At 41.9% G+C, this 17562-nt stretch overlaps 1 protein-coding gene across 1 annotated transcript in view; it reads right to left on the reverse strand.

Moving 5' to 3' along the window:
* Window positions 1–12492: 12492 nt before the first annotated feature.
* PPM1H (protein phosphatase, Mg2+/Mn2+ dependent 1H) overlaps window positions 12493–17562 on the reverse strand; it is a 91873-nt gene continuing 86803 nt past the window's right edge. The window contains exon 10 of the mRNA XM_066634130.1: window positions 12493–16494. Within this exon, the coding sequence (XP_066490227.1) occupies window positions 16347–16494 (148 nt within the window). The 3' untranslated portion in view covers window positions 12493–16346. The remainder of the gene's footprint in view (window positions 16495–17562) is intronic.

Here is a 17562-nt window from a genome sequence, read left to right on the forward strand (position 1 = left end):
GAAAGGCAGCCTCAGAGCCCCATCCTGGGCGTGTCTGCTCAGCCCCTCTGCGGTGAGGGGAGGGTGGGCAGCGGCGCCTCCTCCTGTCCCGGCATGCGCCGCGAGCCTTCCTGCCGGGACTGATGCGGGCCTGACGCTGCTGTCGCCGTCGGGACACAACAAAAGGGGCGGCCCAGGCACGTCCCCGCCCCGTCCCCTCGCGCGCCTTTTCTTCCCGCCCAAGAGGGTGCCGGCCGTTCTGGCCCGCCTCCCCGCCCCTTCCCCTACGGCTGCCCTTCCCTCCCTCTCTATGGTTCGCTCGAGCGCATGCGCGGAACGGGAGGGGCGAGCCGCGGCGACGGGAAGAGCGTCGCTCAGACTCCCTGGGGAGAGGACGGAGCGGCGGAGCTTCGGGAAGGGCGGGAGCTTCCACGGTACCGGGGGGGGGAAGACACTGAGAAACCGCGGCGCGTGCCCGTGACCTCTCCCCCAGCCGGCACGTCTGGGGGTGGTGAGACACGCGCCATCCCGCGGCCACAGCGCGCGCGCTCACGCAATGGCGCCCTGCGTGGCCGGGCCGCTGGCCCCGCCCCCTTCACGCGCCCTGCCGCCTTTTCTTCTCCCTCTCAGGGCACGGGGGGCGGGGAGGGTAACGGTCATGAGGGGTTGAGGAGGCGACGGTCACGTGGTGGAGGGGTAACGGTCGTGAGGGAAGGCAACGGTCACGTGGGGGAGGGCCACGGCCGTGGGGGAGGTAACGGTCTGAGGTTCTGTCAGTGCCGTGCCTGCGGACTCCGAGCCTGCCCAGTCAGGAAGCTCGCCTGGTGTTCGGGAGCAGCCGAGGAGAGCTGCCGGCTGCCTGTGGCCCTGGATGTCCTCCTCCGCCCCGCGCCGGCCGGTGGCTTCTCGCCCCTCCCTCCGCGGAGCCGCTTGACGCCGCAGCGCCCGGTGCCTCTCGCAGCCGGGGGCCTGCAGCGCTCCTCCTGGACGAGCCTCCTCGCGCGCGTCGGGTCAGGCGAGGGAAAGGGCGGCGCTCGAGGAGGGGCCTGCCCTGGGCGGGGTCTCCTCGGGAGTCTGGCCGGTGGTGCTGCGGACGAAGGCGCCAGGGAAGCAGCCGCACAGCCGCCAGGCTCTGGGTTCCCTTCGTGTCTCGGAGGGCCTCGGGATGGGCCGCGCACCAGGCCCTGGCTGAGGTAGTAGTTTGTGCTGTTGGTCGGGTCGTGACATTGCCCGCTGTGGAGATAACTGCGCAAGCTACTGCCTTGCCAGTGCTGGTGGCCGTCAGCTGCGGACGGGACAGCCTCGAGCGACGGGGGTCCCCTTGTCTTCCCAGGGACGCCCAGGCCACCGAGGCGGTCCTTTTCTGTGCCTTTGCTGGTCTCCCAGGCGCGGCTTCATCTTGGAAGCCAGACGTGGACCTGCGTGACCTTCTGCACCTCCTGGATGACTCTTGAGTTGCCTTTCAGCAAACAGCTGCTCCTGCCGACACTGAAATAGGTGGAAAGCACGTATGATGTGGACTCTGCATGTTCTGTTCATCAGGGACACACTGCCAAAATCCGTTGAATTTGGGCTTTGTCACCCACACGTTTGGTCCCTGTTGCATACATGCAACGGTGGGCAGGAATGGCTTCAAAGTATTCATCTGCCAAAGTGGTCTGCGTGTTGGCACCACTATGTAGACGGCCAGAGTACGTTCTGTGTCTTGGAAGGACGTTGGACAGCATCTCAAGACAGAACTTGAACACTCCTGTGCTGGGTTAAGCCATTTTCTGCCCAACGTTGCATATACGCAACAGGGATCAAATGTGTACACTTGTGGGCTGGGTAGAAATGGGTTAAAGACTGGTGCTTTGCTGCACTGTGATGCCAGTGCGTTTAGATAGTGATGTTTAGCCTGGTGCCTTTGGAGTGATAGCTGCTGGTTACCATTTGTGTGGGGCACACTTATTTAAAAGATATTTAAGTTATTGAACATTTTCTATGCTATGTGACTGTTAAAGGAAGTACTATTGCATATAAACGAATGCATCTTCATTTATCACTTTGAAGTAAAACAGTAGATCTAGTTTTAAAGAGACAGTACTGTGTGTTTTTGTGGACATCGTGTTGTATGCCTGCTCTCTTACTGTTCAGCTTTTCAGGTGATCAAGTTTTATTTCACAGAATAAGTTGGACTAATGTGTGTCTAAGCGTAGAGACTGGAATCCATATTCTGGGACCTGGGAACAAATCGTACAAGTCTGAATTCATATGAAATAATTGAAAACAAAAATGTCTATTTCTAATCACTAATATTCAAATAAAAAGGTTGTGTAAAATATCCTGATGTTGCTTACATCCTTGTTTTTCAGCAATATGAGACATATCTTTCCAGTTTTTAGTCACCTAAAGCACCTTTACATCTCTTTTCTGTGAAAATATCTGTTGCAAGTTCATCATTCAGTAAATGGAATGTATATATGCACACACAGCCCTCTTTTAAAATCGCTTTTAATACTGTAACTACATCTTTCAAGGGAAAGTGATGTTCTGTAGTCAGCGTGAAACAAAACAATATAAAAAAGTGAACATACGGACAAATTAATAGAAATTCCAAAACTAAAATGATCACATATGAAAATGTGTATTTGTTAAATTTGACTTAGTGACCTTACTGACATGAATATACTGAGCTATTGATAGGAGGACAATAAGTCAGGTTTTCCTGACTTGTGAAGGTTCATTGTGCAACACTAAGTGAGGTTCATTGAGCAACACTTGTATATTTTTCCTATTTATCATTTTTAAAAAGGTTTTTATAGTTAGATGTCTTCATTAATTATATTAGGCAACTTTTAAACCTAGTCAACCATTTTATAATAGTATGAAAATTTTTAATTATACTGAGCTCTGAAGGTACCTTTTCTATTTTTATTTTTAGAAAATTATGTAGGATAATCTGTTTTAAAAATGTAATTGAAAAATAAATTGTATATCTGCACATTAGTAGGGAGAAAGGTCCCCTTTGGGCATTTGTGATATTTTTTAAAATGGTGATATGCACTGATTTGATTGGTCTAAGATTTCTTTAGCACAAAAATTGTTTTCTTGAAAGATCCATGAAGAGTCTCAGAAGCAAGTTCTATCAGGTTATTTTTGTACCTTCCAATAATGTTAACATGACTAAGAATTGACAGTGGCAACCCATGGGAATGCGAAAAGTTAAATGTAATATTACTGAAAACACTCAAATATCCTGGCAGAACTTCTGAACAGGTCAAAATCATCCCGTTTATCAAATTACTTGATTTTACAATTGAGCATTTCAAGATTAGTTTTAAGAACATCAAGTTGAACATTGTTTTATCAGTAAAAATTTGATTTGCATAATAGACCTAATCTATTCAAGCATGTTCAGGCTGTATGTTAATGCAGTGCAGTTTGAGGCATAAGGGAACTCTTTATTCTAGAATAGATAGTATGTCAAGAGATAACTTTAAGAAGTCTGTGTGGGCTTTATTAGTTTTGTTTCATCTCAGTTACTCAGCTACACTTAGTAATGTGCTTGGTGTCCTTCAATAAGATTTATGCAATGCAAAAAAGTAATGGGGGAAGAATCATGTGCAAGAGTACAGTGTACAGGCAAATAACTCTGTGTTTAAATGTAATTTGCAAAACAATAAATGCTCTAGTTCTCAAATAGATGTATTTTTAACTACTCCTTTGCTTTTTTCCCCAAGTCCTCAGGTTCCTTACTTTTTCTCAGACTTGTGCCCATCACTCTAACTTACATAAACACGGGTAGTTTTTGTCCTCATGTGAGAGTACGCTTACAGCTGAATCCTAACAAAATTTTATTTATAGTGTAAGCACACATATTTTTAAAAAGAGAATATACTTGTGGTTAACTGTACTGAATGCAAAATTAATGTAATTTAGCACATTAGGTTCCTCTTCACTATTCATACCAGTAGTGCTGTATTTTATAGTGTGACAAATTTGAAATGATGGTAAACTGGTTGTTGTATCCTAAAGTTTCCTTTCACATGTGGAATGACACCTTAGGATTTAACCCTGTGCAGGAAGCTTCAGGGAATTGCAAAGGTGCCATTGAGTTTTCTTAATACTAATTAATCTGGCAATACTTTGTTTTAAATGCCCCATATTATAAATGCCCTTGGAAAATCCCAGTTATTGTCAGGGGCTGAAATAATTTTGGCCCTTGATAGGTGAAACCAAACTTCTCCCAAATGGGAGATGGAATGGTCCATCTCTTTTGAGATGTTCCATTTCACCATGCATGGGAGAGACAAGCATGTATACATGTTTGAATCTTTGGCCCTGTACAGTACCTGCCCTGCACTGAGAAAACAAAGCAGTGAGGCAGAAGGCATTCATTTCTGGCCTGCCTGGCACCCAATGCTACCAGAAGCCTCTGCAGCTGGCCACAGTGGCGGCAGCAGCACTGGTTGGGTAGTGCCCTACTGGGCTTTGCGCCATGCCAGGCCCTCCCAGCTGCAGCTCAGCCCTCGTGGCCAAATTTGCTTCTGAGCCATGAATGGCTTAGAATGTCCTTCAGGGAGATCATATGGATAAGTTGACTAAGGTTTTCAGGGTAAATTTTTAAGGGTAAAATTTCTGAATTTATACACAAATATGTACAAGTAAATAAAGTGTAACAATCTATATGCTTCTGTTTACCCCTTTCTCCATCCCCTTTTCCCTCCCTTTGTTTTCTTTATTTTGATCTTCAGATGGTTAAGTTTCTTGCGGCAGAAACGTGTCTTTTTACTCTATATCGGGAGTCTCCAACCCTGGCCCGGGGGCCAGATGTGGCCCACAACCAGCCTTTGGTCCCCTGGGAGTCTCTTAATGCAACTGGAGCTGTGCTCTCATTGCATCTAGAGGGTGTTCTAAGGGCCTAAAAACATCACTTCCTGGTTTTCCAGAAAAACAAGAAGTAACTTTTTGTGCCCTCTGAAGACCTTGGAAGGCTTTCTGAGGGTCAGGGAGGTCTCCCCCCCCCCCAAGAACACACTCCAGGCATTTCCTGTGATGTGTTGGTTCTGAAGTGTTTACACCTGTATATTTAAATAAGCTGCTTGGGAGATGGGAGAATGGGGCTCCATTTGAGTGTGTGCTTTATTTCTGTGGTGTGTGGTGGTGCATGGAGAAATCTTGGAAATTTGAGCCCATTCATTTATTCGTTAATCCAAGTTCCATCTCTAATGTATTTATTTAAATTTTATATTTAAATTTTTTCTCCTTCCCCTTGACACCTTGCCAGATATTTGTTATGGCCCGCTGGCCAAAATGTTTGGAGAGCCCTACTCTATATAAAGCAACATGTACACTTCTAGTGCTATATAAAGTTGGTAGCCTCTTATTTGAGGCCACAAATCCACAAGCCTCTGATGTGACAATTTTAAAAAGGTACCAGGTTCTTCTGCAAGCCACGGTTGTAGGTGCCACACATACAGGTGCAGCCTATTTATCCATAGATTTGTCTCAATGCAAATCGGGTGGGGGCACTGAAAGTCACACACACCTTTGCCTCCTTTGCCCTGCACTGTCATCTCGATACATTTGCAGGCAGCCCAAAACACTACAAAAAGGTTCTTCCTCACCTAGGCAGGGAAATAGCCCTGGAAGAGGTTCCCCTTGCAAAGGAAAAGTAACATTCCTGGAGCCCCTGAGCCAGCAAAGAGGCTGAAGAGGGGAGGGGGGGGCAAAAATTTCTAGGCGGAACACACGCAGCAAGGTGGGGCGCTCTCTCACTCACTCACACAGGGGCAAGTGTGGTAGCAACAGAGGGGATTGCTTTAAAAAAACCCAGGGAGTGTTTGCCAAATTCTCCCTCCATTGAGATGGTGCAGGCAATCACCAACACAAGCAACCCTGCCCCCATGGTGCAGGCTATCACTGACACAAGCAAGCCTTCCCACCAAGCAAAGCATGAGATATAGCCTACAATCCTCTCCACACTTTCCTGGGAATAAGCCCCATTGACTACAATGGGGCTTACTTCTGAATAGGAACACATAGGGCTGGACTCTTAAAAGATCAGCAACCAAACTGAAAGAAGCGGAACAGCTGGCAATGGGGAGGGCTGAGTACGGAGGGGAGGGGATTGCTAACAGCTGCCTTAGTTTCCTTCCATTCAGAAGTGTCAAGCTGCAGTGTGTTTGCGTAACTCTATGGAATTTAGCACAACGTGTTTTTTGTTAATTGCGCCAAGTCACAGAACTAACACGGATAAATAGGCTCCACCTGTATTGGAAATAGTTTCTAAACTGAGTTTCCATAACATAGAGCACATCATGAAGTATTTCTATATCACGTGGCAGTGCTTCATACCTCTACTAGCTGCTGTCAAGACTCTATAGTGCCAGAACAAAGCATGTCCATAGAACATGGGATCCCAGCAAGACATACTGTGCCAGCACAAAAGCCTGGTACACCTGTATCCATGAGTTTGGGGGAGGGGGTGTATATGCATGCTGCACATCTTTCAAACTTCAAAGCCTGCCTTGTGTGCTAATACAATGTGCAGCATATAGATTTGTTATGTAGAAATGTAGGTTTTTGACATAGTAATGGAACATTTTATTTAAGAATAGCCTGGAAAAAGACAAATGGATATAACATTTCATTTGAACTTCTTAATAGACATAGGTTTTCCAGTTCAACACAGTATGAAAGGCTTACAGGGGACAACAGTGGTTTTTGTCTATTCCTCATCCTTTTGGACATGAAATTGATGTAGTTTTGCTGAAGAAGCTGCTCACAAAAAAAAAAAAAAATTTCATGTAAGGTAAATACTGAGCAAGTTGTACCATTCTTTCAGATTTGAATGTAGCAACTAGCATTTGGGCCTTTTTTTTTAAAGCTTCACCACTATGCACACACTCTGCACAGGGGCTATCAAAAATTGTGCTTGGTGCAAACTTGCTCACGTAATTGGTGCTCGCTACCACAGTAACTACACCACTTTTCCAGGATCTGCATTACATTTCTATACCCTTTGAGACATTATTCAAGGTACTTGTTTTGACTGCTAAAACCACCTGCCCACAAGCACAAGTGTGGTTTGTGTGCTTTGAGCTCTGGTTTGTGGCTCAGGTTTTATACCAGCTACTGAGAAACACCAAAGCGACTATGCAATATCCAACCAGACTGGCATTTTGTGGCTAGGATATAAAAGTATTTTACTGACAATGTAATATTACCAGCATCCTTCTATATACAGTATACCTAACATCCCCATGGCCGGCTGCATCATTCAATGTGTAGTTGGTATAAGTAACAGATATGCAAAAAGTTGCCTATGACGAGTTGGACTGTGTTTCAAGTATGTTGTAGAATATAATGCATCTTGCATTTCAAATTCCTCTTAGGAAGATTAATGTACTAGTTTTTGGTCTTCCAGGAGACATAACTTCAAACTAATTGAAGGTTACAAAACCTTTTGATGCTTAATAGTTATTTTTCCCCAGGCACTAGTTGTAGCCTGCAGGGACTTCTTGTGAAGCTGTCATAGTGAAAAAAATAAAGCAACAAGAAATGCATACTTTCCATCCTACTGGACTCCAGGAGCAATAGGTGCTGGAGTAAGGCAAAGGTCTTCTTCCTACATTCTGCATTCTGCCAGTGGTTGTCAGGAAACAATACTTGTGCTTCTCCAGCACAAAGGAATCAGATACTGCATGGAGGAAACCCTAAATGTTCGTTCATGTTTAAACTGGAACAACACTTTGATCCCCATTGTGCCAGCCCATGCAGTCATCTTCAGTGACAATAAATGGGTACACAGTCTTGTGTTTAAGTACGCCACTTGGGCATTATTGTAATCAAAAGGTCTGAAGAATGGTAATAACAGAATATAAATAGAGCTAATCTACACTTACTGTTTCCTTACTAATGGGGAATGCAGCACATACAATAAATAGTTGAAACCACTGGTATGACAAATTATTTTAAGGGTTTGATTTCCAAGTCCATCTGACTCTCAAGCCATTACAGCAGATCTTTAGTTCAGAATCAATAGTCACTGGTATGCACAAAATCTAGAATGACTGCTCATTCTTGTGTATTTGCTACTTCTGCTGTGGTCAGATAAATCACTTTCAAGCTGTTAAAAATCAATGATCATAAATTAGACTTCATTGTTACCCCATTGCTTGGGAAATTCTCATGGGTTAATTAATTCAACAGCATCGAACACCCCTTCTGCAAGAGGCATGGGTTGTTCTTAAAACTGTGATGGAAAAAATTCAGACTGAGCTATTTGTTTCTCCATATTATATATACAATGGAATTCTTCAGTCTAGCCCAACTAATTCATGTTTCAATTGTACCCAGCTGCTTAAATTGCACTGCTCAGAGATTGCATTGATCCCCAGGTGCAGGTATTCCATCTGTGCAGCTCTGAAAGACTATTTACAGCAGAGGTTAGGCCAGTGATTGCTGGGATGGAAAACTCATTTCTCAGTCTGGCTTTTATTTACACTCTTATTAAAGATCCTTTCACTCATGTTGGGATGGCAGCTAGTGGCTGCAGTGAGCATTTGGCACCTAGCCAAGCGGCAAAATTACCATGTTGATGAAAGATAGCCTGCTTCCATTTTAACCTTTCACTGCTCTCTCCTTTCCATCTACATTTGAATGAAGAAGATCATTATGGAACAAGATAGTGGGACAAAGAGATAAGACAGACCTTGGCAACAGAGTTCATCAAAGAAAAATCAATTGTTTGCCAATGCCACCAATTCAGAAACAAGTTTTAATGCTTTGTTAATGTGCATTACGATTTCTAACACAGTGAAATGTTTTAGTGTGAACCAGTGATGCCAGTCATACCACGTATCTTATTTTGTAATTACTGTTTAGGCTGGGATATAAAGAAGTGCTGCTTTCAGCTGATATGTAAGCAACAAAAAGAATGGGAATATCCTTATAATATTATATTTTCACTACAAATGAATCCCTAAGACATACTGGGCAATGAGATATTTTAGACAAAGATCTTCATTCATTCAGTGGTAGCCATTGCTCTTTTTTTTTTTTTTTTTTTTTTACAACACTAGCACCTACTTACTCTCACAAGGTGAAACAAAGGTTGTCTCTTAAAAAATATCCAGAAGAATAACCATGTTAGGGCTTTACAGTTCAGTTCAGGAAATTGCCACCATTCTGCATCTTTCCCCTTCTGCCTTGTAACACCGAAGTAAATATGTGCATGGTGTAGCACCATGCTCTGCATTGCCCTTCTTCCAAGTTGCATTGACTGGCACTTGCAGAGTCAGGACACTATAGCATAGGGGTGTCAAATGTAAGACCCAGGTGCCGGATGTGGCCCTTGGAAGCTTTTTATCTGGCCCTCAGACTCAGCTGCTGAGCAGTGCTGAGGCGTTACTGCTGAAAGGGCAGCCCGCATGAAAATTGACCTCTCCCATAACTTGAAATATGATCAAGATTTGTGTATTTTTCTTCTGTCATTTGCAGCTAATGAGTTCCTAAATTAGAAAAGCACTTGTTTTTGGTTATGACCTGTTTAACGACATCACTTCCAGCCCTCATCAGGCATCATGAATGCTATTCAACGCACTATGTGAAACAATTTTGACACCCCTGACATAGCATATCACCTCCAGGAGTCAGGACGCTGTATATAACCCCCCCCCCACACACACACACACACACACATTTATCCTCACAACAATCCTATGAGGCTAGTTAGGCTGAAAGTGTCACTCTTCACGGCTGAGAGTAGATCTGAACCTAGGTACCCCTGCTTAATATTCTGGCCATTACACTAGTTCTTACCTAGATTAAGAACTATATTACAAGCGAATAGGGGCTAAGAGACATAGTTGAGGCTGCCCCCAATTTCATAACAGCTAGTCAAAATGTTAATCTTTCCTACAAAGACAACGGTCTTCAGTCTTATGGGACATGAGAATTCACATGCTCACCACTGGAACAGAGCAGAAGCAGCATGGGGGAGCAAGGCCCAAATGACTCAAACAATCTGCTTGAAGTCAGCTGTGCCAGCTATACCTCCTTGAGGCCTTTGTTTTGCGGCTTCCCAAGCAAGATAGTTGCTGAAGCACCATGAAGGATAATGCTTGCGGAGAGGAAGAGGTCTCACAACACTATCTGGGGGAAGGAAGCTTACCAAGAAAGGAGTGGAACTACTGCAAACTTCCCCACACCCCCATTCTTTAAAGGCAGTCTAGAACAGAAGTGTCAAATATAAGGCCCACAGGCCTGATCCTGCACCACTGTAATTGGGCTCTCTCATATCTTGAAATTAGTAACAAGATTTGCACATTTTCTCCTCTGTCATTCATTTTCAGCTAATGAATTTCTATGTTAAAACAAAGTGCTTATTTTTGGCCATCATCTGCTTAATGATGTCACTTCCACTATTCAGATTACCACATGAAATGAATTTGACAGCCCTAGTCTAGAGGATACCATGGTCAATGGAATAGAAAACAATGGAGAGGTTTCAGAGAATCAACAGATATTCCTCTTGCTTTTCTCTTGATAAAGGCTATCCACAAAGAATGTTTCTGTCCCAAAAAGCTACAAACCAGATTGAAATGTTTACTTACATCAGCCTTTTTCTCTGCTTATTTCCTCAGTAAGCACGCAGAAGCAATTGTTAGGAGTGCTTGAACCGTACTCCTAACAACTCTGAACAGGATTTGATACCTAAGAAAGTTAAAAAGGGGGGGCACAGTATCCATGGAAATATACTTGAGTTAGAGACAGCTCAGAAGAAAGCTCAGGAGTGGAGAGTTCCAGAGTGGCTTCATATTTTTACTGGCACATTTAAGTGACTTTACAAGTCACTTAACCCTAAAAAGAAGTTCACAGGGACAGTACCCAAATAAAGAGCCAAAATAAGTTTTTGTGTTTATTTTTTACAATTTCATTTTAAAACTTTGCTGCGCATACATATTTCCAGTTTCTTCCTCTCTTTCATTGCACTTAAGTTTCAAAACACATAAAATATATCCTTTACTAAACATTTTTGTTCTCGGGTTACAAAAAGTTTGACATTTCACAGTCACAACGCTTACATACATTGATCCAACCCCATTTTTACACAACATACTCTTCTCATTTGGAATGCTGGGCCTGGAAAATAATACGTTCCTTGAGTACAGTCAATGTGCCAACAAGGGAGTAAAGAAAATGGCAGCTGCTGAATTAAAATGAAATACAATGGAAGAACAAACTAAAGTGGAGGTTGACAGGGAAAAGCCTCCTTCAAGTATAAATGGAGATAGAATTTGGCAGAATGGTTGAAGAGGTATTTGGCCACTGTCTGCATGATACCCACAATATCATCTTCATAAACAGGAAAACAAAATTACAAGAGAAAGCACAAGCAATCTTCACATATCTTCAAACATGAGTTGCAACTACAAGGGCACATATGCAAAGAGAAATGAGATGAATTCAGCAGAGTTGTATTGTGTGCCATTATCGACGACAAAGCTCAAAGAAAAGTTTTACAGAAAGCATTTTACTTCAAGATGGCATGTAGAGAGGCACTGTTCCCACAATAACTTTCAGGGCGCAATCCGAACCAAGTCTCCAGCACCGAGGTAAGGGCAATGCAACTCTGAGGTAAGGGAACAAACATTGCCTCCGTGACTGCCACCCAACTGCAGGATGCAGCACATGCCTCATTGGCATAGCTATGCCAGTGCTGGAAAGTTAGGATTGCACCCTCAGAAGCTATCTTGTTACAGAACTGTTTCAACTTCTTAGTGTTCTTAGTGATGAAGACCACTTGTTCACACTGCTGGCTTTAAATTTTAAAGTAAGATGCATCGCATGTGTTGAGAGAATTCTTTCTTGGGCATTACATGTGTTGAAAGAATTCTTTCTTGACTTGCTCGTTAAAATGATGGTCATTTACATTAAGTTGCAAGAACCATATAAAGGTGAGCAATAAATTTGGCAACAGAAGTTTTAGGTCACAGCTGTCAAATCTTGTACCTAAGAGAAAAATTCATCATTTGTGTTGTATCTTTGTTTGAGAGTATACTTTGTAGAAAGTATAACAATTAGAATTTTGTCCCAGAATGGGGGGGGGGGGGAAGCGACAAGAAGAGCGAAAGTAGATGTGGTACATGATCTTAGGGCCCAATCTAATCCAACTTTCCAGCACCAATGCAGCCTTGAAGTTTTCTCACCTTGAGGAAGCATCCATGACTGCCCCTCCACCACAGGATGTGGTATACCCCATTGACCCTGCTGCATTACCACTGAAAGTTGGATAGGATTGTCAACTGCAGTGTCAACTGCAATTTCTATAATTCTAATTCTGTCATTCTTTATCACTGACAGATTTTACAATTGGAGTCCACATCATAGAAATTCACTTGTGCAGTTAAGAAAACTCACTTTTTATCTCAATCTCATCAATTTATATTTGCCTAAATTTTTTAAAATCTCTTTAAGACAAGCAATTGAAAGACTGAGCTCAAACTCTGTCCATTTTGTCCTTTTTTTTTAACCAACTTTCTTAATATGTATTTTGCCCAATATCCATTTGTCCAGCTGCCCACAAACTTTGCTGCATTTTTCTCAGCTACTTTTCTCAGGAGAGTCACTGAATATCCAGTAATCTTTCATCATGAAGGAAAACTCTGTAACCTGGTTACTTTTTAACACAATTTTCAACAATGTTTTTTATTATACAATTGTTGAAGAAGCAATTGCCAGTTTAGCTTGATTATTTCTAGACGATACTAAACCCCATGTTATGATTAACAAAAGTTATTTTATTACTATACATATTGTATTCTGTTAAGAGTACTTGCTTGGGAAGTATGACCCAAGTTTTGCTGTTCAAAGTAGCATTTTCCTTTGTGCAGAATATGAGACTACATTTTGCATAGCTTTCTGTTCACCTTCACAAATGTTTGGTGTTGCAGCAAGATCATTCCCCCCCCCCCAAATGGACCAACAGCAAGCACTTTGACACAGGAAGGGGACAAACACTCGTTTTAATGGCAGCCCCTTATCATTTACGAGGTGCTACTCCACAGGGTTCCCAATCTATGGAAGGAAGAAGGGGGGCATAGGGCCGCTGCTTGAAAGGGGACTTTAAAAGTCACAATGCCCAGGCAGAGCCATTAACTCTTATAAAATATGTTCAATCTAGAAAGTGCATTACTGCCTCAAAAACATTCTTTGGGAAAAGTCAGAAATGTTTTGTATAGGGAAATATTAATGTCTAAAGGAGCTCTAAGCAGGTGAAAACACGAGGCACCTTTTAGAGACAGAGACAGAGGCAAGTAAAAGCTTTAGGATAGTCAATGTCTGAGTTCATTCAAGGTGCTGGAGTGTCAACTCATTTTCACTAAACACAAATGCCTACATTTTCTGTATGAATCCCAAGTTTTTCCGTGGCCTCTATAGGAAGTGTTCCAAAGCCAATACAGCATTACTTGGCCACCGCAAGGGATATGGTAGTTTGGTCTGGTAATTGGGAGACATAACACAAGAAACTATATATCAACAAGGTGTATTTTGCGACTTTGATTTCAATATTTCACACTGCTGCCTCCTACACTGGCATTTCTAGATGTTGCTAATGGAAATATATGTTTTCCATTACACATGATGTAAATTGCCATACATAGAATTTGAAATAGTACCACTAAATCTAGATGATGTAAATGTGGAAGTACAAACACTAGAAGTGAATCTGTGTCATTTCAATGACTCAGATAAATGTTATTTTTCATGACAAATGTTTGATATAATAGTATGGAATGCATCCAAGTTCAACTGTTGGTCCTTCTGTCTTAGTAGATGGGCATCAGAATAGCACAGTTCTCTTTCATAACTATAATCAATATTACTTTACCATATAACATTGTGGTAAAGTGAAATTAAAATCTACAGTGTTCCCGTACTGGCAAAAGTTCTTTTATTCTGTGTGGAATCACTTGGGATGGTTTACTACCAAGTAAGATATTTTTCCACTTTTGGCACTGTAAATGGGAGAGATATCAAAGTCCTGTGCAGTAGTGTACTTCCTAGCGGTCACCACACAATTACAGAAGAAAGAGAGAGTCGTAAACCCTTTCCAAGGGGGCATATTGAATTAGAAAGTGATGGGAAATTAATTATAACAATGTACAAAAAAAATGCACTTCATAAGAATACGTAAAATCAGATTGAAAGTCTGTGGTGACCCAAGCAAACTGCCTCGCCTAAAATGAAAAACACATCTGTATGTGGAAATGAATTCTATGCTGTATCATTCCTATGTGTCTTTAGGTAAAAGAAATAAAAGGTGGAAAGCTGATCTCAGTGAATGAGATGAAGAAAGCAAGATCATTCACTGAGTACACATTGGGAAAGCACTGCCAATTTACGGAAATACTGTGATTTATGGAACATCTGCTTTTCCTTACTTTTATGCATCATAGATATCACTTATGCATACAATACAGATGTTAAAAAAATACTGTAACACCTTTTTTAAACTTGGAAGTAAGCCACTGTGTTCAGTAACACTTGGGCTATAATCCTATCTTTCTCACCAGAAAGAAACACCTCTAAAAACAATACATTCTCTGACAACAGATTTACTTCATGGCAGAGACAAATTGTTATCTTCTGAACTGGTCAGTTTCAAATCAAAATTTATTCCCTGCAGTGGTAGCATGTTGAAAGAGGTTAGTGTGTCCAATCCTGTGTGATGGGCTAACCAAGGGGCTGCTCCAGGAGAGAGGTACACAATGTAGTGTTCATGCAAATAATTATTTCCAGACCAATCTTATTAAGGAGGTGAGGGGGAGAGAACCATTAAAAGTCTCATTGGAATACAGAGAAGTGTCATTCTCTTATTAAACTGGCAGGTTCTCTTCTGGAAAGAATGTAACATTATTGAGACCACACATAAGCTCTCCAATATTTTAAAGAATGTGTTAGATCGGTTTCTCTCAAGCTAGCCAAAAGGTAGGGTGGGTATGTTTCATTCACAAGCAATGTTTCATTCTGGAGTCTCCGACTAGGGAGGTGAGACCTGAGGAACAAGATTCCAAGTCATTTGCAAATATTCAAATAGTTTATTCTTCCCAAAGACCCCTATAAATCCCATCTTAGAAAAAGTGAACTATATGACTGCTGCAGTTAAATTCACACTCCTTGTCTGAGCAAGTTTCTTGCTGGGATGTTGGCTATCTGATGTTGTGTTAATATACGGAGAGCATAGCAGGTCGAACAGTAAACAGACTAGTCTTTCTGCAATGGCCCTCTCTACATCATGTGAATTTACAGAGTCAAGTACTTTGACTTGCCAATGCAATATCTTAGCTGTTATCACAGAAGGAAATGCCAGACGTAGTATACAGTAAAAGATTTGTTCTGTAGGAGGGCTTCAAAACATACTAATATTAAATAGTGAAAAGAATGAACTCAGAAAACTAAAATTTACTGAGTCCCAAATTAAACAATACTTAACAATCCTTTTAAACAGGATATATGCATAGGAGATAGAAGCATTCAATGAATGAAAATGTCTGGTGTTGAAGAAACTTTGATTTTGGGGAAATCTTGCTAAAGTAAAAATTCTCCAGTCTGCTACAACATATAGTTACACATACAAAAAAAAAATATTGACCAAAAAGGAAAAAAACAACAACACAAGACTATCCGAAACAACCAACTTTGCTACAGCTGCTAAACATTAAACCAACTCTAGGGGGAAAAAAATGACTTCGCCACCTAAACATAACATGAGCTGTCAAATTCAAGTATTTTATGATGGGTACAAGAGGGGAAAAAAGCTTGAATTCATGTACATAAATAAAATCCTTTATAAATTCTCTACTGAAACATTAGTAACTTTGGGAGAAAAAAAAAGTTTAAGTGTCAGCTCAGGTTTTATTTTTTACACCTTAACACTTAAATTAGATTTTTTTTCAAACATAAAGTTACTCGGGGGATACTGGCTGTCATACCAGTATTAACCTATTCACATCTCGAGTGGCATTTTCAGGCTACATTAAACTGGGAAAAGATAAAAACTTCTAGAAGATCACAATAGGGTCCTCACCAGGAGGGACATTAAAAAGGAATCACTAATGCACTAGCAGCATTAAAGTTCCAATCCTGATATGCACCAAAAATATTAACACAGGGAAGTTTCAACTTCTGGGTGATACCTTTAATCATATACAACTGAGCCCCTATATTTCAGGTAGAAATATCCCAGTCCAACTAAGTTTAGAACAGAATATATCTACTAGAAACATTATTCTCAATTCTTGACAGCCTGCGTTTCCCTTACCAAAGGTTCTTACCAAAAAGTACACCTTCCCTATTATCAGTAGTGGTGCCTCTTTTTACAACAGTGTGTTTCCATGTATTAAAGGAATGACATAGACAGAAATGTCATCTCCCGAGCCCAGTCTGTCATTGGATATCCTCCAGCCTCTGTCCTTCAGCACTCCTCTGGCTCGCATTACCAAATCCTGAGCTGCTAATGTATACCTGCAGGTAATGAAAACACAGGAACGGATTAGAGGTGTTTTACAAAAAGTAAAGTAACTGAATCCTCAATTTAACAGACTTCGGAAACAGCAGGCGTTATTCACTTCTTTAAAACACGTCCTGCAAGTCTTGCACATGAGCTGACATGCAATATGTGCACAGTCACAAATGCATTCAGATTTAAGGGACTTAAGGCTTTAACAGATAACCCCTTCCCCCCATTCACCCATTAAATCAAGGGCTCACTATATTTCAGACACTGGTCCATATGAGAACATGGCAGCCAAAGCACACTTCCAAGAGAAGGTTTCTAGAGTTGAGGAGCAGCCACCAAGAATTCTCCTGTGTGCTTGTACTGTTTATACTTGAAAATATTACTGCCAAAAGGCAGTTTTTGGCTGACCTTTGAAGCTGTGACAGGACATGGAAGATCAGCAATGGCAGTCGAAAGATAACTACAGCTGTGATCACAGAAATACTTGCTCCTTACTCATAATGTCATAGCAACACAGTTGCATACCTGATTGCGTGGAAGACTTTGATACCAAGAATTAGCTCTGAGCTTGATAGGAGGGACAGAGGCCATGTCAAGTAGGATGGCTGAACATCATAGCAGACCCCCACAAAAACACAAGATTCATGTACACTAGTGGGTCTCGAAGTTGCCTCAAACTGCATACCTGAGTGACTAAGAGCACAATCCTAACCAACTTTCTGGCACAGGCATAGCTGCGCTAGTGGGGCATGTGCTGCATCCTGCATTTGGGGGTTAGTCATGGAGGCCTCCTCAAGGTAAAGCAATGTTTGTTCCCTTCAGAGTTGCATTGTCCTTACGTCGGTGCTGGAAAATTGTTTAGAATTGTGCCCTAAGTGCAGCTTCAGATAGCCCACTTGTAGGGCTCAGTCAACTACTTGCTGGGACATTAAGAAATGTTCCAGCAGATACAGAGTCCAATGCAAATTAGTAAGAGCTGGTTGACACTAATATACTGAAGGTTGCTTTTTGTGCAGTGTGTATTTGTGCAGTACAGGATATGTATATTGCATCCTCTGGCCACTCTTTAATTT

Source organism: Tiliqua scincoides, chromosome 7 (genome assembly GCF_035046505.1).
Source record: "Tiliqua scincoides isolate rTilSci1 chromosome 7, rTilSci1.hap2, whole genome shotgun sequence".
Lineage (NCBI taxonomy): Eukaryota > Metazoa > Chordata > Lepidosauria > Squamata > Scincidae > Tiliqua > Tiliqua scincoides.